The sequence below is a fragment of the Perognathus longimembris genome, chromosome 1 (assembly GCF_023159225.1).
Source record: "Perognathus longimembris pacificus isolate PPM17 chromosome 1, ASM2315922v1, whole genome shotgun sequence".
Taxonomy (NCBI): domain Eukaryota; kingdom Metazoa; phylum Chordata; class Mammalia; order Rodentia; family Heteromyidae; genus Perognathus; species Perognathus longimembris.
This window is the reverse complement of record NC_063161.1, coordinates 5,907,346-5,929,506: the sequence shown is the minus strand read 5'-3', so window position 1 is coordinate 5,929,506 and position 22,161 is coordinate 5,907,346. Positions and strand designations below refer to the sequence as shown.

Below are 22,161 nucleotides of genomic sequence, written 5' to 3'. Positions count from 1 at the left end.
CTTCTGTTGGGCCAGAGGCCTTGAGAGCTCCTGAACTTAAATAGGAATCACCCAGGGATCTTGTTCAACTGCAGAAATAAGATTTAGAAGGTCTGAGCTGCAAACCCAACAAGCTCTAACTGGTGTCAATGCTACTGTTTGATGGAGTAGCAGGACTCTAAGGAATGTTTCCAAATAGAAATAACCTCCATCAAATGTTGCTCCAAATATATAGCCTCCACCCTTTGTCTGTAAAGGGAGATAATATTTTAGAGCCTACACAAGATATTTGCTCCCCCTCCCTTTTGTGTGTGTGTGTGTGTGTGTGTGTGTGTGTGTGTATTTTTTGTTGTTGTTTTCTTTACCATCTGGTTGTATATCTCATGTAATCCCTGAGTAAAGAGAAACTTCCAAGAACATTAGATAATTTATTAGGACTTCTGATTGGAGCTTGTTTCAAAATAAATATTTTTGAAAATTATGTAGAACACTAATGAATAAGTGACATTTACAAATAGTTTGTAAGAGAATCATTTTAGAATTAGTCATCTTCATTTCTCCAAAATAAATACTTCACTTAACTCTCTGTAGGCAGGAGGAAAAAAACAACCCAACAAAAATAAAGTCACATCTGTGGCACAATCATAGTATTATTTTTATCGTATGGAAAATACCAAGATTAAAGACATTTAAAAGTAGCTGAAAAAATTACATGTTATTGAATTTGCCTGGAAACTGGGAGGCAGTTAATGGAATAAAAACAGCTAGAAAATTTAAGAAAAACTTTAGATAGGAAAGATTATACAGGAGAGGAATGTCCACCCCTCCCTTAAAATAACCAGTAAACTCTACAAACTTTCACTTTCAATATTTTCATGTTAGTTCAACCTCCCTCCCCAAATCCAGCCATCATAAAAATGAAGTTGGTGATCAGTCCAGCTATAGTCCCTGTTTACCCTTTCCACAAGGGTACCGTCTGCAGTGGGAGGAGCTGACGTGGAGGAGACTTGCTTCTTTCCATTGGACAGACACACCCAGCTACAGTATCTCCACACTTTCCTGGGGCGGCATCTCAGTGTTTGTGTGCGCGTTTCAGCCCCATTATGGTGAAGGTAGCTGCTGTCAGTTTCTCATAGACAAGGAACATGAGAGCAGCTGTGAGAACTGTCTGCAGCAGTTTGGCTTCAAGGCCTTTGTAGAGTCCAATTATCCCAAAACGCCTAAAAGAAAAGAGGTTGGAAATAACAGGTCTTCTTTGTAGAAGTCAACTTTTACATCAGAGAAATATGCCACCTTGATGGCTTCTTTGAAAAGGTTTTAGACTTCAACACAGACTTCTGTTGTCAAAGTACTTCTTAGTTTTAAAGGCATTTGGGGACTAATAAAGTTTAATATTCCTGGTCCCAGCAATACTTTTTATAGTCTCCATTAATTAGTGGAATGCTGGCAAGATTCTACTAATAGGATGCAGATTCTGAAATCTCCTAACACCATTTTAGATGCTAAAATCGGATCTAACTAAGAACTTTTAACAGTCTTCCAACTCAGTTATTTCAACTTAATAGCCTCTAAGTCATAGAAAAGCTGCCAATTAGGGGCTGGGGATATAGCCTAGTGGCAAGAGTGCCTGCCTTGGATACACGAGGCCCTAGGTTCGATTCCCCAGCACCACATATACAGAAAACAGCCAGAAGCGGCGCTGTGGCTCAAGTGGCAGAGTGCTAGCCTTGAGCGGGAAGAAGCCAGGGACGGTGCTCGGGCACTGAGTCCAAGGCCCAGGACTGGCCAAAAAAAAAGAAAAGCTGCCAATTAGATTAGAATATTTGGGCCTGAAAAGAAGGAGGGAAGGGCTGGGAATATGGCCTAGTGGCAAGAGTGCTTGCCTCTTATACATGAAGCACTAGGTTCGATTCCCCAGCACCACATATATAGAAAATGGCCAGAAGTGGCTCTATGGCTCAAGTGGTAGAGTGCTAGTCTTGAGCAAAAAGAAGCCAGGGACAGTGCTCGGGACAGTGCTCAGGCTCTGAGTCCAAGGCCCAAGACTGGCAAAAAAAAAAAAAAAAAAGAAGGAGGGCGTCAGAAATGAAAAGAAATGAAGTCTCAGACTTTCCAGACTTTTGATCTTCCAGCATCTCAATCACCCAAAGGGCTTCTTAAAATAGATTTCTGAGCCCATTCCCAGAGTTTCTGATTCATTAAGATGGGAATAGGGCTCCATAATCTCTATTTCTAGTTAACTCTGGAGACCAGCCCTTAGGAAACACTCAGAGAACAATGCTTTAGCTAGAAGCTGAAGTTCAGAAACAATAATCTCTCTAAGGCTACTTGTTGGAAATGAATTAACCCCTTATGCTGGTTCAGCAGCAACTCCAGGGGTACATATATATACATATATGGCATGTGGATTGAGAGATTAAAACCAATCTACTCAGACTGTAATTGAAGCTTCTCAGGAAAACTAAGGATCAAGGTCTGAAGCCAGCCGGTATAGATTCAAACCCAGCTCAGGCAGGAAAGTTCGTGAGACTCCTCTCTCTCTCTCTCTCTCTCTCTCTCTCTCTCTCTCTCTCTCTCTCTCCCTCCCTCCCCCCCTCCCTCCCTCCCCCTCCCTCCCTCCCTCCCTCCCTCCCTCCCTCCCTCTCTCCTCTCTCTCTCTCTCTCTCTCTCTCTCTCTCTCTCTCTCTCTCTCTCTCTCTCTCTCCCTCTCTCCATGGATCGTCTTGGCCACAGGCCAGCAGTTCGGTAATAAACTTTCTCTCCTGCCTGAATACCGCGTGGCGTTCTCCTTTACCGGCTACCTACTTTAAAAACCTAACAATTATATATATATTTCAATTCTGTTTCTGCCAACATGTGGCTGGAAAGACAGATCTTACTCGTTCAATCATTCATTAATCACCAAAAAGCCAAAAGTGGAGGTATGGATCAAGTGGTAGAGTGCCAGTCTTGAGCAAAAATGCTAAGGGGCAGTGCCCAATTCCCGAGTTCAAGCCCCATGACTGGTACAAAAAACAAACAAAACAAACCCAAAGTTATAGGAACAAGACTTGATCCATAATTCATTTTATTTTTTGGTGGTGCTGGTCCTGGGACTTGAACTCAGCGTCTGGAAACAGTTCCTGAGTTTTTCTGCTCAAGGCTAAGGCTCTACCACTCAGCCACAGGTCCACTTCTAGCTTTTTGGTGGTTAACTGGAGATCAAAGTCTCAGGGAGTTCCCTGCTCATGTTGGCTGCAAATCGAAACTCTCAGATCTCAGTCTCCTGAGTAGCTATGATTATAGGCGTGAGCTACCAGTGCCCTGCTCCAATTTTATTTTTATTTTTTTGTTTGATTTTGTTTTTTTTGCCAGTCCTGGGGCTTGAACTCAGGGCCTGAGCACTGTCCCTGGCTTGTTTTTGCTCAAGGCTAGCACTCTGCCACTTGAGCCACAGCGCCATTTCCGGCTTTTTCTATATATGTGCTGCTAAGGAATCGAACCCAGGGCTTCATGTATATGAGATGAGCTCTTTACCACTAGGCCATATTCTCAGCCCCAATTTTATTTTTTTATACGATGCATATATTATTTGTATAATAAATTTATTTCAAAGTACCTTGTATCTAGGAACAATAATCAAGTTATAGCCGCTTCTACTTTAAAAGGACTCCCTGATTTAATTTGACTTCTCTGTCAGTTTCTTCAAAGGAAAAAGAGAAATGACTAGCTTCTACCTCTACAACTACTGTTAGGATTAAATGAGATGACTCATGTTTTTGTTTTCTTTTCTTTTTGTCCCCAGTCCTAGGGCTTGAACTCAGGGCCTGGGGGCACTGTCCTTTAGCTTCTTTTGCTCAAGGCTAGCACTCTACCACTTGAGCCACAGTCCCACTTCTGGCTTTTTCTGTTTATGTGGTGCTGAGGAATGGAACCCAGGGCTTCATGCATGCTAGGCAGGCACTCTACTGCTAAGCCATATTCCCAGCCTGAGATAACTCATGTTATAGCACCTAAGCCGATGTCTGTTGTGTAGCTACATACCCACCATCACTACTACCATCATCATCACAATTGTCATCATGCTTCCCACTCTCTACTCTTTTTCCCAGGACTTCTGCTACTCTACAAGCAAATGTCATATTCCTAAGGGAGGCCATATATGCTGTGAACAGCAGGAGCACTCAAATGGGGATCTCTTTCTCCTTCCTTATTTTGTTAGAGGTGGGGGACTACTGTAGTTAGGAATTGAACCTGGGCCCTTGTCCATACTAAGTATGGCTCTACCACCGAGTACGCCTCTAGCCCTAAAGAGTTCCCTCTCTGGAGTTGTATATACCTGCAAATAACCTTTGCTAGGGCCAGAAGTTTCCCATAATTTCCCAAATGCAGTCATATTGTGTTAAGCTTCTAAAGGGAGAAATATTGGAATGCACACACGGGGAGAGGTTTCAGGTGCCATTGCACTAGTGCAAGAGAAGCAGATTCAACCACTCCTGGGCAGAGGGGGCTGCTGAGGGGAGGGCAGAAGGTGGAAACACAGAGAAAAGGCTCACTTGACTCGCTGGTGAAGAAGATAGAGAACATTCCGAAGACTCCCCAATGTTCTGTTATCTGGGTTTAGTCTATGACGTCCAAACTGTGAAAGGAAAAATAAACATTTCTATTTATTGCTGCTTAAAAAAATTCAAAACTTGGGCTGGGAATGTGGCCTAGTGGCAAGAGTGCTCGCCTCCTATACATGAAGCCCTAGGTTCGATTCCTCAGCACCACATATATAGAAAATGGCCACAAGTGGCGCTGTGGCTCAAGTGGCAAAGTGATAGCCTTGAGCAAAAAGAAGCCAGGGACAGTGCTCAGGCCCTGAGTTCAGCCCCAGAACTGGCCAAATAAATTAAATAAATAAATAAACCAAAACTTTATTTATACATGGAGAGGAAATTACATTAATGTCTTGTATAGTTCATAAGAAAAAATATCTACTTAAAGTGCTTGTCTCGTATACATGAAGCCCTGGGTTTGATTCCTCAGCACCACATATATAGAAAAAGCCAGGAGTGGAGCTGTGACTCAAGGGGTAGAGTGCTAGCCTTGAGCAAAAAGAAGCCAGGGACAGTGCTCAGACCCTAAGTTCAAGCCCCAGGACTGGCAAAAAAAAAAAAATCCACTTATTATCATACATTTCATTAATCCTGTTTTTAATTAAGTGAAATATTTTGATGAAATAAGTTGAAGATTTTTTTCTGTACATCACTTTTGATCCTCGGATCTCTGCCTCCTGAGTAGACATAAGCCAGTTAAATATTTCCTTTTTAGTAAAGCATGAGAATAGGTGGTTTTTTAAATCCACTATGGGGCTTGAACTCAGGGCTTGGGCACTACATCTGAGCTCTTTTTCTCAAGGCTAGTGCTCTACCACTTTGAGCCACAGCTCCATTTCCAGTTTTCTGGTGGTTAATTGGAGGTAAGAGTCTCATGGACTTTCCTGCCTGGGCTGGCCTTGAACTGCTATCCTCAGATCTCGGCCTCCTGAATATCTAGGGTTATAGGTAGGAACTATTGGTGCCTGGCAAGCATAAGAACTTTTACTGTTTTTGTTGAACCCATGTAAGCTTGCACTGTACCATTAAGCTCATCTCCGGTTTCAAGAATTTTCATTATTACAGGGAAGTATGGAGAAAAGTCTACTATCGGGGCTGGGAATATGGCCTAGTGGCAAAGAGTGTTTGCCTCATATACATGAGGTCCTGGGTTCAATTCTTCAGTACCACATATACAGAAAACAGCCAGAAGTAGTGCTGTGGCTCAAGTGGCAGAGTGCTAGCCTTGAGCAAAAAGAAGCCAGGGACAGTGCTCAGGCCCTGAGTTCAAGGCCCAGGACTGGCCAAAAAAAAAAAAAAGAAAAAAAAAAAGTCTACTACCAAAGGATGATGATGGAACTATGTTTTTTATAACTTCGAGTTCTCTGAGAAGTTCTGATCAACCCAAATCAATCACAACTTCTACAGACTAACTCCCTCCATGTTATACATTATGTTAATACATAAGCATGTATTATTATTATTAATTTATTTATTTTTGTCAGTAGTGGGGTTTGGATACAGAGCCTCATGCTCTCTTTCTAAGCTTCCTTTCTTGCTTGCTTGGCTAATATTCTATCACTTGAGCCATCTCTCCTGCTTGGATTTCTGATAGTTATTTTAGAGATGGAGTCCATAAGATTCTTCTGCTTGGGCTGTCTTGAAATCTTTTTTTTTTTTTTGGCCAGTCCTGGGGCTTGGACTCAGGGCCTGAGCACTGTCCCTGGCTTCTTTTTGCTCAAGGCTAGCACTCTGCCACTTGAGCCACAGCGCCACTTCTGGCCGTTTTCTACATATGTGGTGCTGGGGAATCGAACCCAGGGCCTCATGTATATGAGGCAGGCACTCTTGCCACTAGGCCATATCCCCAGCCCTGTCTTGAAATCTTAATCCTTTGGATTTTGGCCTTCTGAATAGCTAGGATTACAGGTGAGTCACTGGTACCTTTGGTTTTAACAGAAAACCAAAATACTTTCATCACTTTCATTTTATCTAGCAATAAGTCTTTCACTAATTTTCTTTCCAGAACATTTTGTTGTTGTTGGTGGTGGTGGTGGTCATGGGGATTGAATTCTGGGCCTAGGCACTGTCCTGCAATCTTCAGCTCAAGGCTAGCACTCTATCACTTGAGCCACAGCACCACTTCCAGTTTTCTGGTGGTTAACTGGAGATAAGAATCTCATGGACATTCCTGCCCAGGTTGGCTTTGAACGGCAGCCTCAGCCTCTTGAGAAGCTAGGATTACAGGCGTGAGCCACTAACACCAACACCTGACTATCAGAACTATTATTTTTGACAGTGCTGGGGCTTGAGCCCTGGCTTCTCATATGCTTGACAAGTACTCCATAACTGAGCTACATTCTCAGCCCCAGAACAGATCATGAAACTGGCCACATCTGATCGCTCTCCTCTCTACTGCTGCTATCCTGGTCTAGGCCATCACCCCCTCACTTGGATTACTGAAATGGTTCCTTATCTGATCCAACTTCCTGCTTTTGCTTTCAGTTTCTAACCAATTTGCCACAGAAATCTTGTGGAATTATTCATCAGGTAAAAGCCTCTGAGGCATCCCACTGAGCTGGGGGTACTACCTGTACTTTGACCTATAGCCTCCCTGCTACTCTTCCAATCTCACCCTAAGCGAGCCATTCTCAACAGTGGCCTCCTTTTAGTTCCTAGGATGCACCAAGCTCTTGGCACTTCATGCTTCCTATTCCTGGAATGTATTTTGCATGGCAAGGTCCTTATCTTCCCATGCATCTTGAATTCAACAGGCCTACTACACCCTTCTCCACTAAGTCAGGGTCTTCTAAGAAACTTGGTTGCCTACAAAATTACAGATGTAAATTCCATTCCACACCAAAGAGGAAGCAAATCGACAGCCTGGTTACCAGAGTACCAAACAAATGGAAAAAAATGGAGGGGGACTACTCAGGCATACCAACTGACTTCTCATGTCCTTATTAACATTGCTTCAAATAAAGAGACCACATGTTAAGGGCGTTGTTGGACTCAATGCAGGTAGAACACCAGACTCACCCTCAGGATCGACTGCACCGTCTGCATGGGATAGGTGACTGTAGTGGCAATTGCTTTGGCTATTGCACCAATAATGAACACATCCAAAGAAGAAAGCTGGAAGGCAAAGAATGAACCGTATCAACCCAAACAATGAGAAGGAGCTCGGCATTATTATTTGGTTGCTTTCAAAATCAGGGATTACCTTCGTCTTTTTCTTTAGAAGCTGTCGTTTCAAACCTTCATAGAACATGAACTGGATGGCAGGATTGAAGACCAACAGCAAAGAGGGAAATGTACCATTCCATAACGCCAAGACTCCTTCATCTCGAATGATTTGGTGAAAAGCATCTAAGCAACATATCAGGAGTTTAAAAAGGATGACGACAATACCTTAACTAGAGAAGATAAAAAGTCTGTTCAAATGTACCCAGAACACAAACCTAACTGGTTCCTTCTTGCAAGGGCATTGTAGGGACACATTCATGAGTTAATCATTTATTGCTGCTGTTGTTTTAGTAGTACTGTGGGGTTGAACTCATAGCACTATTCTTGCTAGGAAAGGGCTCCATCATGTGAGCCTTATCCCCAAGCTGTTTATTTTGGAGACAGAGTTGCACTATGTAGCCCAAGCTAGCTTTGAACTCACAATCCTCCTACCTCAGACTCCTAAGTGCTAAGATTACAAGTATGTACCACCACACAGAGCAATTAATTACTTTTGTCAATAGTTTGTTAATTATTAGCTAATGGATAACTACTAGTCATTTAATTATGACTAATTAACCAATCAGTCACTGAGACTATCCTCAATCACAGGAAACTCTTCCTGACAATCTGGCATTAGAATAACACATATCTACCACAGAGCTGTGAACTGATAATGCCCCTAAAACACAAGATCTAGTATAACAAAAGATAGATTGTCTCCTGGAATTCACTGCATAGGACTGACTTATTATTGAAACTCAGAACCTTGGCCAGGTGCTGGTGCCTAATACTTATAATCCTAGCTACCTGGAAGGGAGTTCCAGGCCAGCCAAAGAAGTTTGTGAGATCTCCATCTCAAGAGAAAAAGTTGTGTGTGGTGATATATGCCTATCATCACAGCTAGGGTAGGAAACCTAAGTAAGAGGATTATAGTCCAGACTGGTCTGGGAAAAAGGAAGACAGTAGCTCAGAGCAAGAGAGATGAGGCAGGGCTGGGGATATGGCCTAGTGGCAAGAGTGCCTGCCTCATATACATGAGGCCCTGGGTTCGATTCCCCAGCACCACATATACAGAAAATGGCCAGAAGTGGCGCTGTGGCTCAAGTGGCAGAGTGCTAGCCTTGAGCAAAAAGAAGCCAGGGATAGTGCTCAGGCCCTGAGTCCAAGCCCCAGGACTGGCCAAAAAAGAAAAAAAAAAAAAAAGAGAGAGAGAGAGAGATGAGGCATGTTCAAGCAGTACAGCACCTGCCTAGCAAGCAAGAAGTCGTGAGTTTAAATCCCAGTACCTGAAAAGCAGAAGGAGAAGAGGAGGAGGAGGGAGAGGAGGAAGAAAAAGAGAAATTAAAAGAAGCTGGGCACTGGGGGCTCACACCTATAATCCAAGCTACTTAGGAGGCTGAGATCTCAGGATCAAGGTTCAAAGCCAGCCCAGGCAGGAAAGTCGGTGAGACTCTTATCTCCAATTAACTACCAGAAAACTGGGAGTGGCACTATGATTCAAAGTGGTAGAACCCTAGCCTTGAGCAAAAAGAGCTCAGGGACAGTGTCCAGGCACCAAGTTCAAGCTCGACGACTGCCTCCTCCTCCCCCCCAAAAAGCAAGCAAGCAAGCAGATCAAAGATCATCAGATATGAAACGTGCATCTTTATCCAAAGAAAACACTAGGAAAAAAGGTGTAGTCAGTTATTTTCTAAAACATTTACTTGGTTTAGGGATATATCTCAGTGGTGGAGTCTTGCCTAACAGGCATGAACCCCAAGTTCAATCCACATCACCAAACAAAAAAAGAAAAGAAAATTATATGGGAAGGTGGCTTAGCGGTAGAGTGCTCGCCTAGCATGCACAAAGCCCTGGGTTCGATTCCTCAGCACCACATACACAGAAAAAGCCAGAAGTGGTGCTATGGTTCAAGAGGTAGAGTGTTAGCCTTGAGCAAAAAGAAGCCAGGGACAGTGTTCAGGCATTGTCATATATAAACTACACTTTATAAACTGTTTTTAATTTTTTTGTCAGTCATGGGGCTTGAACTTGAGGCCTGGGCACTGTCCCTGAGCTTTTCTCAAGGCTGCCACTTTGAGCCATAGCAACACTTACAAACTTATATAATATGTAAGTTACACACACACACACACACACACACACACACACACACACACACACACAATGCACCTACATGCTGTGAGAACAGAGAGCAGTATTCGCTATCTCATCTTAGGCTTGGATATAATGATGCACTTTGGCCTCTATAGTATTTGTGGGCAAGATGCAAACAGGTTTGAATACGCTTTGCTACTGGGTACAGCCCTGTGTCCTCAATGTCTTTACCACTGCCACAAGAAGAGCATATTCAAGCCTAGTCCCAGAGAGAGGGAGAGAGAGACGTGTGGACCTGAGACTATCAGCTGGGGTTGGCTTAGATGAGTTCCACTTCCTGCCAACCTATGGACACATTAGCTAACAAAAGCTTTACTGAAAGTCATTGGGGCTTGAGGCTGGCTGTTTCCTAGCTTGATTGTGGCAACAGGTTCTGTATGTAAAGGGAACAAATCTCTGAGAAGAACTATAGCCTAGCAATACTCACCAATGATGCCTTTGTAGTTGGTTGGAACAATGTCTTCATTTCGAAACTTTGCCCCTTGTAGCTTCAGTCTGGTGTTTACCACCCAGAGTGGAGTTGTGAGCAACACATTCACCACTCCTTAAAAAGAAAGAGAAAAGGAAAAGGGAACATAAATTAACCTTTTAAGCTATGTTGTATTAAAGCTACATACTAATATTCCACTTACTCTTCTACCACTGACCTCAGGTAAGTGGTGCAATTGCGTACATGCCACTATTGTTAGAAGCAATCTGGAAGTAAAATGGCTGTCAGCAGCTCCTAGAAAAGAGCAGTGAGCTTCCTTCATTGCACAACAGGAGGTAATCACATGCCCATCTTTATAGCATTCCCAGTAGTAATTTTATGTTGGAGATAAGGAGCAGCGGCAGAGCATTTGCCTAGCACCCACAAAGCCCAGGGTTCAATCCCCACCACTGCAAACACCAAAGACCAAAAACTGCCCCCAAAAGCAGTCGCAATTTTTATATAGTTTTAAAGATAATTTTAAAGTAACAGTCTTAGAGAGGGGGACCTGGATTATTGATAACATGTTATGCATAGGACAATATCAAAGAACACAGAGCTGTCAAGTCTTAGCAGTTTGTGTGGCTTTAAGTGAATCTGGATCCAGCACAGTAAAGTGGCGGGTGGGAGGACATGGTGACATTTCAAAGTGCCTCAACAGGGAACAGAAGTTCACAGAAGAGTGGCTCATCACTTGGAGAATCAGAACAGGCAGGCAGCAAGCAGTCATTACGAAGTGACACACACAAAAGCAACCAGAAACAGCTGCATGCTCATCATGACCCTTACAAGGATGGGTCTGGGCCCCCTAAGGCTGCCTCCCAGGAGAACAACACAGTGGGCCAGGTTCTTGAGTGAAAACACTCCGTCCCACTTCAACACCATCGAAGAGATTAAAACGTTCCCCCATCAGTCCTGAAATGATTAACAAAAATGCCTTACAAAACTGTAACAATGTGATTGATAAATGGTATATACTTTAAAATATGCTAACCAAGGAACAAACTCAACAAGTAAACATATATAGAGCTATCTGGTTCTAGCCCTGCTCTGGACAAAAAAAGAGAACAATCTTAAGGGAGAAAAATCATCTACCAAAAGTCCTTTAAACCCAGAGAACAAATGCTTTAAGGATCCACAAAAAATTCTACACAGAAAACACTTCAGCCAAGAACAAACCAAGTGAATTAGACAGAAGACTTAAATTCAATGTTTTCATTTGTGTACATAGTTGCAAAAGGAAGATATTTTTCTATGTCTTGGGAGCACTGTGAGAACATTTTGCACCAGGCTCTCACCTATAATCCTAACTCCTCAGGAGGATGAGACCTGAGAACTGTGGCCCAAAGTCAACCTTGGTAGGAAAGACAAGGGAAGACTCCTTTCTCCAATTAACTACCAAAAAGCTGGAAGTGGAGTTGAGATTAAGTGGTAGAATGCCTATCATGAGCAAAAAAGCTAAGGGACAGCACCCAATCTCTGTGTTCAAGCTCCAGTACTGGCACATAATTACAGAGGGAGGGAGAATATATTTCTTAAAATAAAGGATCCAGTGATCCCTCATCTATCGCGGGAGTTAATGTTCCAGAGACCCCGCAACAGGTAAAAATCTGCACAGCAGCAGCATTGTATAAGTTGCCCTTGCTGTACCATGGTTCACTTATTGCTGCTTTGTGGATTTTCACCTATCGTGTGGGTCTCTGGAATGTAGCTCCCGTGATAGGTGAGGGATCACTATTTATGTGGGGTTTTTTTTCAACCCGATATAGTGAAGCCATAATAAGTGAACTATGATATAGCAAGAGACAACAATTGTACTCTCAAATAATTTTGTAAGTTGTACGTGTCCTATTTTTACAAATGCACATAACATCCAGACTTATTTTCATACACAGTCACTTGAGACTTTCACCATTATCTTACCAAAAGTGATTCTTTTTTTTTTTTTTCTTTTGCCAGTCCTGGGGCTTGAACTCAGGGCCTGAGCACTGTCCCAGGCTTCTTTTTGCTCAAGGATGGCACTCTACCACTTGAGCCACAGTGCCAATTCTGGCTTTTTCTATATATGTGGTACTGAGGAATTGAACCCAGGGCTTCATGTATACAAGGCAAACACTTTACCACGAGGTCATATTTCCAGCCACCCCCCCTCCCAAAATGATTCTTGCTTTTTTTTTTTAATGCCCGTGCATCAGAAGCCAAGATGGAAAGACAGAAACATGTGCTCAGAGTTAAGGACGGATTCCTTCCTACCCATGCAGCCCACACCTCACTCAACAGAAACAAAGCAAAAGCTGGAAGAATCAATGAGGAATGTGACAGAGCCGTCCTACTGCACTTCTCTTAAGAGGAAATGAAGAGAGCTTGGCCACCAGATGTCACGTGCACCCATGGAAACCACAGAAACTGCACACACACCTTTCTAAACAAATGAAGTGCAGCACCCAGTAAACCCATTAGAAATCAGAGTTTCCTTCATGTCCTTTTCAAGAGGTAGGCACACAGAGAACATGTACGAGGTAATGCAGTCGAGGTTAAGGTTTAACCACGATGGGAAATTCTGCTTTCACACCCACATTATCAACACAGCTGGAAGACCACAAGAACTTAAAGGACAACCTCAGGTACAAAGTGTACCACATCATTTTAAAAAGAGAACACAAAAAGTCCTTATTAAAGTATTCCTTATTTCAAAGCTTTTTATTTCAGAAGTTCAAGTACTTTTTTCATCTTGTAAACCAAAATAGACAGAGAGGTACTTTTTAACCACTATAATTTTATGAATTCTGGGAAAAGGGCACTCAAAATACTTGAGAATCTAAAACTTTACTAAAATTTGCAATTTATATAATCAAGCAAAGGACAATATTCTATTGAGGAGAAACATATCATGAACTATTCATGACTACTAATGCCAGCTCTTACTAACTCTTACTAAAAGCTTTCAAACAGCATGTGGAGAAAACTGCTGCCTTCTATGGGCGGCTCCTACTTGAGCTCTAAGATGGGAAGATGGGAATGCTGATGAATACTTACCTAAGGACAGGAGGTTAAATGTCTATGATTCTATTTTCTTTTTCAAAAACAAGTCAGTTATGAGAAAAACAGAACTAAAATTAAGAGATGAAGACATATAACTCAACATCCTAAAACCATTTCCCCATTCAAGTAAAGGAGCCCTGGGAATGTCACTTCAAACAAGAGTATGCTGGGATTTCGATTCTTTTGAACTCTGAGATGGGGAAGGGAGAGAGAAGGGAATGGATGGGGGTGGGGGTATTAGCGGGATCCTGGAAGCGGTCTGACACTGATATTCTTTTGTCTGCCTAAACAAACCAAACCTGCCAAACAGCAAAGAAGCTGCCACTGGTCCCCTCCATAGGGGGAGTTCTCATAATGAACTAAACCATTATGAGAAGGAAACAAGAATGCTTCCACTCCTAGATATTCTCTGTGGTAAAATATCATCTGTGTCTCTGACTTACTCAACTCCAAAGATAATCACTGACATCCATGAACTGGGGCTCAAGGATTGTTCATTCCTTCCTAAAAAGCATTTACAACACCTAGAAAATTCCCTCCTTTCCTCTTATTATGAAGAACATGTAAGCATCTGAACCTCACTGGGTTACCACTCTTCTGTGATCTCCCAACTCCCATGCAAGTTAAATCAGTTTGTGTGCCTTCACTCCCGCTAGCCTGCCACTGTCAGCTCATTTCATCAAACACTTGGAGGGTAAAAGAGAAGCCTTCTCTTCATCTCTCAATAATGGGAACATAGCTACATACGTCTGAAATCTTGACAGCAAATAGTTTTATTTGGTAGTGGTGGTGGTGGTAGAGGTGATTGATGGTGTGTGTGAAGTTTGAATACATGCGTGTGTGTGTGTGCGGCAGTCCTGGGGCTTGAATTTAGGACTTGGGTGCCATGAACATTTTGTGGTGGTGGTCATGGGGCTTGAACTCTGGGCCTGGGCACTGTCCCTGAGGTCTTCAGCTCAAGGCTAGCACTCTACCACTTGAGCCACAGCACCACTTCTGGTTTTCTTGTGGTTAACTGGAGATAAGTTTGTCAGCCTGCCCTGGCTGGCTTTGAACCATGTTCCTCAGATCTCAGCCTCCTGAGTAGCTAGGATTATAGGCATGAGCCACCAGTGCCTGGCCTGTCCCTGAGCTTTTTTGCTCAAGATTAGTGCTCTATCACTTGAACTACAGCTCCACTTCTGGCTTTTGTTTTTTTTGGTGTTTTTTTTTTTGTTTTTTTTTTTAGTTTATTGGAGATAGGAGTCTCTCAGACCTGACTACCCAGGCTGGCTTCAAACCTTGATCCTTGGATCTGAGTCTCCTGGATAGCTAAGATTACATGCACAGTTTAATCAGCAGTGGGCTTCCTTTATTAAAGAGAAAACAATGGTAGAGTTCAAATAAGAACAAAAGACCCAGTGAGAACTTGAGGTCCGACATAAGAAAATGACAGCACAGGGAATATGGCCTAGTGGTAGAGTGTTTGCCTATCATATATGAAGCCCTGGGTTCAATTCCTTAGCACCACATATATAGAAAAAGCCAGAGGTGGTGCTGTGGCTCAAGTGGTAGAGTGCCAGCCTTGAGCAAAAAGAAGCCAGGAACAGTGCTTGGACCCTGAGTTCAAGCCCCAGGATTCGCAAAAACCAAAACAAAGAAAATAACAGAACAAAGCCACAATCTAACCATTTGAATCCTTAGGAAGGAATATAATTTGTTGCACAACAAGAATAAACCTGGAAGCTGGGCACCCGTGGCTCATGCCTATAATTCCAGCTACTCAGGAGGCTGATATCTAATGACCACAGTTCAAAGCCAGTCCAGGCAGGAAAGCCTGGAGACTTTTTTTTTTCCAGAGCTGAGGACCGAACTCGGGGCGCAAAGCTTGCCAGGCAGGCGCTCTTCCGCTGAACCAAATCCCCAGCCCCCCCCCCCGGAGACTCTTATCTTTAATTAAACACCAAAAAAGCTGGAAGCAGAGCAATAGCTACAAATGGTAGAGATTAGCCTTGGGCAAAAGAACTCAGGGACAGTACCCCGGCCCTGAGTCAACCCCTACCTACAACTGCCAAAAATCAATAAATAAAAGAACAAACATGGCTGCCAGATTTAAAGCCCAATAGCAGGAAATATATGATAACTATCACTCAAAAAGAGTTATTTGTAAAATTTGCGATTTTATAAAAAAAATGGCAAGGATCTTTATTTAAGTTATCTTTAAAATTCTATTCTCAAATTCTTCCTCAGGGTGTTATATGTTTTTGTTTCTTCTGTGAAGCTACAATAAATAATGCATTTCTAAATTTCCAAGCAGATTTTGAATAACAATAAAGCTGCTCCTAGTTTTCCTTGGAGATAATACAAGTCATTTCTACAGCAGTAATGGGACAACAGGCTCACAGGAGGACGAGGAAAACACTGTTCTAATTATTGTAAGAATATGTGCTTATTAAGATATGAAAAGTTATGCAAAGAGATTTAAAACTCACAAAAGTAATTTCCAAGGAATATTCTGCCATTAGAAAGAGAGAGTATCTCTAATCAGAGAAATCTCAAAAATCATAAAATCTTAGCTGGGCACTGGTGGCTCACGCCTGTAGTCAGAGTACTCAGGAGGCTGAGATCTGAGGATCATAGTTCAAAGTCAGCCTGGCCAGGAAAGTCTGTGAGATTCTTATCTCCAATTAACCACCTAAAAAGCAAAACAAAAAATACAAAATCTTGTAAAATTCTTCTTCTTTCTTTTTGATGCCAGTCCTAGGACTTGAACTCAGGGTTTGGGCTCTATCCCGGAGTGTTATCCTAAGACTAGCACTTTACCACTTGGGCTACAGCTCTACTTCTAGCTTTTTGCTGGTTATTTAGAAATAAAGAGTTTCATGGGCTTTCCTGCCAGGATGGCTGCAAACCACAATCCTCAGATCTCAAGCTCCTGAGCAGCCAGGATTACAAGTTTAAGTCACCAGTGCCCAGCTTTGTAAAATTCTTTAATGCAGGGTCTACCATGATGATATTATCAGCTGGGAAGGGATGACTCTGTGTGTGTGTGTGTGTGTGTGTGTGTGTGTGTGTGTGTGTGTGTGTGTGTGTGTGTTTTATGTGTTCATGCGTATGTTTGGCAGTATCCTTCATGTCTACCCACTAGATGCCCATAGGAGCAACCTCACTCCCTGCTCTCGTGTGAAAATCACAAATGTCTGTAGATACTGACATAGGATCTGGGATCACAATCAGCCCCGCCTGAAAACTGACCAAACCCAACGAGCAAATGATTATTCACTGTAGTTTTTAGACTCTCCAGAGACAGGCATTCACTTCATTCACTCACTTATTTATTTATTTATTTGCCAGTCCTGGGACTAGAACTTGGGGCTTGTGTGCTATTCCTGAGCCTTACTACTTTAGTCACTGTGCCACTTCCGGCTTTTTCTGAGTAGTTTATTGGAGATTAAGAGTCTCACAGACTTTCCTGCCTAGGCTGGCTTCCACCCACAGTCCCTCAGATCTCAGTCTCTGGAGTAGCTAGGATTACAGGAGTGAGCCACTGGTGCCCAGCTTAGACATTCACCTTTAATTCAACAATCTATTTTCTCCCAAGAGCTGTGAAGACTATTGTTTAATTGATATGAACAATCTCCTTATCAAATATTTGTGTGTCTAATCATCAGGGAAATGCAAATAAAAACCACAATGAGAAATCACCTTGTCCTAGATAGAATGGCTACACCACCTCATTAATGTGCACAATTTCTTAATATTTTTATGTACCAGTTAAAAAACAAATAACAAATTATTAAAAATAACAAATGTTGGCTAAAATGTAGAGAAAGGGATGCTGTTGGTTATGTACCAGGATGGAACTTCTTGTAAAAATGAAAGGAGAAGTATTCTGTGTTCCAGCAATCCCATTAAATCCAAAGGAAATGAAATCACTGTATTAAAGAGATGCTTGCAGAAATGTACTGAAACACTATTCACAGCAGTGAAGATATGCAATCCACCAAGATGTCTACCAACAGAGGAACAAAGAAAATGTGATATATATATATATATATATATATATATATATGATGCTATTCAGTCTTAAAAAGGGTGAAATCCCATCATTTGTGGCAACACTAATGGAACTGGAGGACACTATGTTTAGTGAAATAAACCTGACACAGAAAGACAAGTACCTCATGGTCTCACTCTAAAGAAGCATACAGAACAAGAGAGTATAATAGAGGTCACTAGAAGTCAGGAAAGGACGGGAAGAGAAGATAGAGAGGCTGGGAAATGGGTACCAAAACAGAATTAGGTAGGGGTATCAGTTTTGGTGTTCAATAAAACAATAGGGTAAGTACAGTTTAAGACAGCTTAAATACATTTCAAAATAAACAGAGAATTTTTTTTTTTTTTTTTTTTTTTTTTTTGGCCAGTCCTGGGCCTTGGACTCAGGGCCTGAGCACTGTCCCTGGCTTCTTCCAGCTCAAGGCTAGCACTCTGCCACCTGAGCCACAGCGCCCCTTCTGGCCGTTTTCCATATATGTGGTGCTGGGGAATCGAACTGAGAGCTTCACGTGTAGGAGGCAAGCACTCTTGCCACTAGGCCATATTCCCAGCCCAAGGAGAGAAAATTTTGAAGGTTCCCAACGCATAGAAATGATATTGAGAAGACAGAAATGCTAACTATCCTGCATACATGTATTAAACTGTAAATCTAGGCCAGGTGACAGTGTCACGTGCCTGTAATCTGAGCAGTATGCTGAGACCTGGAAGATTCCAGTAAGAAGCTAGCCCAGACAGAAAAGTCTCCAACTCCAATTAACCAGCAAAAATCTGAACTGGAGGTGTAGCTCAAGTGGTAGAGGGTCAGTCTTGTATAAAAAAGCTGAGGGGGTTGAGGATGTGGCATGCACGAAGTCCTGGGTTCGATTCCTCAGCACCACATAAACAGAAAAAGCCGGAAGTGGTGCTGTGGCTCAAGTGGTAGAGTGCTAGCCTTGAGCAAAAAGAAGCCAGAACAATGCTCAGACCCTGAGTTGAAGCTCCAGGACTAGAAAAGGGGTAGGGGAAAGCCTTTTTAGGTCAAAGACTTGAGAAGACATTTCTGCAAAGATGAATAAAATGAGCAATAATATGAAAAGATATTCAATATCAGGAAAACACAAATCAAAACCGTATTACCGTATCAAAAAGTATTACCTCATACCCATCAGGATGCTCTTAGCACAGAATAGCAAGTGAACTGTCATTGTATTATTTTTGGTGAGATTATAAATGATACAAATGCTAAGGAAAATGCTACAGAGGTTTCCCCCAAAAGTAAACATAGGACTATATGTGATTTCTGGGTATATAACATGAAAGAATTGAAAGCAGGCTTTCAAAGAGATACAGCATGCCCACGTTCATGTAGCACTATTCACAATAGCAACCCCAGTGTCCATTAACAGATGGATATATACAATATAATAAACACAATAGAATACTATCTAGCCCTAGAAAAGGATATATCTCTCAAATGCTAAAGTATGGATAAACCTTGAGGACACTATGCTAAGTAAAATAAGCCAATCGGAAAAAAGACAAACTCTGGGCTGGGGATATGGCCTAGTGGCAAGAGTGCTTGCCTCGTATACATGAGGCCCTTGGTTCAATTCCCCAGCACCACATATACAGAAAATGGCCAGAAGTGGCGCTGTGGCTCAAGTGGCAGAGTGCTAGCCTTGAGCAAAAAAGCAGCCAGGGACAGTGCTCAGGCCCTGAGTCCAAGCCCCAGGACTGGCAAAAAAAAAAAAAAAAAAAAGACAAAGACAAACTCTACATAATTCCACTTACATGAGGTATCTAAAATAGTAAAAACAAAAAATTGTATACTGGTACTGGGGCTTGAACTCAGGGCTTGGAAGCTCTAATTAACAACCAAGGCTGGTAGAGCACTAGTCTTGAGTAAAAAATAGTGCTCTACCAGCCTTGGTTGTTAGAGATTAGTCTTATGGACTTTCCTGCCAGAGCTAGCTTTAAACCGTGATCCTCACATCTCAGCCCCCTGAGTAGCTAGGATAAAGGCATGATCACTGGCATCCAGCTTTAACACAGTCAAATCATTTAAGACAGAAAGTTGGGTTACAAGAGTTTTAGACTCCAAGCCCAAACTCCTAGTTTCATATGTCAGGTTAGGACACTTGCCCCAATAGGCCACCTGAAGAGATCAGTAATGGTAAAGGTCAGGGAAAGGAGATTTAATTAATATAGAGAAAGACTTAGTTCACACTGAACTGGCATGCTGTAGGAAAAGCAAAAGTATGCATTATATTTGAAGCCCTCTTTCTCTTCCACAAAGACATTTACTTAGGTTTAAAGGAGAGGGTGGATGGGGGCAGGGAGGGGTGGAATCCATAATATTAAATGGCCCCAGTCACAGGTAGTGGCCACCAGTGGGCAGGCCAGTTGGTAACTGTCTCAAGATTGGTAGGGTGGGGCCTTCTTACAATGAGTCACTACTACCCAGTAGGGGGAGCTGTGTCTACAGATAAAGAAAGTTTATCCATCAGTCCTGGTCCTTCAGTAGGGGCCTTGTCACAGTGAGTCAGGCAGAGTCCTGCCTGGCAGGAACGCTGTCTTTCATCCCTCAGTCTTGTCCTTCCTGGATTTCAGGACCATAGCAGAGTGACTACAGAAAGGTATGGTGCAGAGCCAAGGACACAGATATAAAATGGAGGCTGGGACACTGTGTCTTTGCTCTGTTTTTAGTTAATTCCTAGGCCCAAGTACAGAGTCAATGCTTTTCAACAAAAGCACTTCAAGAACCTGTTGCAGTAGAATGGTGGTTACTAAGGAGTGGGGAGAAGAGTACTTTATTTATTTTGCCAGTCCTGGGGCTTGAACTCAGGGACTGGGTATGGTTGCTGAGCTTCTTTTGCTCAAGGCTAGCACTCTACCACTTGATCCACAGCACACTTCCAGCCTTTTCTGTTTATGTGGTACTATGGAATCAAACCCTGGGCTTCATGAGTGCTATGAAAGCATTATATCACTAAGCCACATTCCCAGCCCAAGAGTACTTTATTTAAGGGGCATGGAGTAAGGCTTACAAGATGAAAAGCTCTGAAGATGTGTTTCACAACAGTGTGAATAGGCCTAATGCTACTAACTTATATTTAAAATGGTTAAAATCATAATTATGTGTGTCTTCCACATTAAAAAAAAAAAAGCCACAGTCAGGCACGATGGGCTCAAGCTTGTAATTTTAGCTATGTGGGAGGCAGAGATTGGGGAAACTGCAGTTCGGAGAGAACCCAGGCCACATACTCAAAAATTCTGGAGAGTCTATCTTTTTTTTTTGGTCAGTCTGGGGACTTGGACTCAGGGCCTGAGCACTTGTCCCTGGCTTCCTTTTGCTCAAGGCTAGCACTCTGCCACTTGAGCCACAGCGCCACTTCCGGCCATTTTCTATATATGTGGTACTGGGGAATCGAACCCAGGGCTTCATGTATACGAGGCAAGCACTCTTGCCACTAGGCCATATCCCCAGCCCCATGGAGATTCTATCTTGACTAATGGCGGAGCAAAGGGGCTGGCACCTGTCAAACCACGCTATGTGGGAAACATAATGGCTAAGTGCAGTGGCAGTCATTCCAGCAATTTAGGGAGGCATAACTAGGAGGGGTCACAGTCCAGGCTGACCCAGGCCTAAAACAAGACCCTACCTCGAAAACAATCAATGCAGCCAGGAGCCCATGGCTCATACCTGTAATCCTTGCTACTCACAAGTCTGAGATCTGAGCACTGTGTTTCAAAGACAGCCCAAGCTCTCCAATTAACCTCTAAGAAAAAAAACCCAAAACTGGAAGTAGAGCAGAGGCTCAAGATGTAGAGTACCAGCTTTGAGGAGAAAAAACTAAGGGACAGTGCCAGGCCGAGATCAAGCCCTACTACTGGGGGGGAAAAAAAAAAAAAAGGAGGATAATGGTGAAGCTTGAGTGGTAGAGTGCCTGCCTAGCAAGTGTGAAGCCCTGAGTTCAAACCACCTCACCCAAATCAGAAAAGTAGTTTTTGTTTGCTTGCTCTTTAGAGATAGGATCTTGTTTCCAGCTCTCCTGGAACTCATAATCCTCTCTCCTCAGCCTGACACAGAGGCAGGAACACAGGCATGTGCAATTGTGCCAGATGACTACTGTCTCTATAACATTACTATGTGCTTAACTAATCTCCTGGAGGCTATATAAATCACAAGACAAATATTAAAATGTAAAAACATTTTATGCCCAGAAAACCTTGTTACCTGCAACAAATCCAACTACCAGATCTTTTCCAGTAGTAGAACGTTGGTCCTTGGCCCAGACTGCTTTGAGACTATTAAAAGTATAGAAATAGACAAAATTGGAGCAGCAGAGACTGGAAATAACTGGAAACCACCCTCGATATGGTGCCAGGCTGGGGGAAAAACAAAATAGGCAAAGTAAAGGTCATGTACAAAAGCCATTTAGAAACTGCCAGAGACATCCTAGGAAAAGGTGACTTGCACTCACACACAGGCTCAAGGCTCACTTCTACAACATAAGAGACTCCAGGTCACACACACGTCACGTCCAAATCAAGAAATCCTTCCTAGTCGGGCACTGGTGGCTCATGCCTGTAAGCCTAGCTACTCAAGAGGCTGAGATCTGAGGATCACGGTTCAAAGCCAGCCTGGAGAAGAAGGTCCGTGAAACTTAATATTTTGTTTTGTGTCCTCAGTCCTGTGGCTTGAACTCCAGGCCT

The 22,161-nt window shown here is 42.7% G+C and overlaps 1 protein-coding gene across 2 annotated transcripts in view; it reads right to left on the bottom strand.

Moving 5' to 3' along the window:
- Window positions 1–393: 393 nt before the first annotated feature.
- Slc25a17 (solute carrier family 25 member 17) overlaps window positions 394–22,161 on the bottom strand; it is a 44,426-nt gene continuing 22,658 nt past the window's right edge. The window contains exons 4-9 of one of the 2 annotated variants that reach the window (XM_048354903.1): window positions 21,683–21,834; window positions 10,348–10,464; window positions 7,762–7,907; window positions 7,578–7,673; window positions 4,515–4,597; window positions 394–1,199 (exon numbers count right to left, since the gene is read on the bottom strand). In XM_048354903.1, coding sequence (XP_048210860.1) covers window positions 1,052–1,199; window positions 4,515–4,597; window positions 7,578–7,673; window positions 7,762–7,907; window positions 10,348–10,464; window positions 21,683–21,834 — 742 coding nt within the window. In that variant the 3' untranslated portion in view covers window positions 394–1,051. The remainder of the gene's footprint in view (window positions 1,200–4,514; window positions 4,598–7,577; window positions 7,674–7,761; window positions 7,908–10,347; window positions 10,465–21,682; window positions 21,835–22,161) is intronic. The other variant, XM_048354911.1, reaches the window with a different exon arrangement.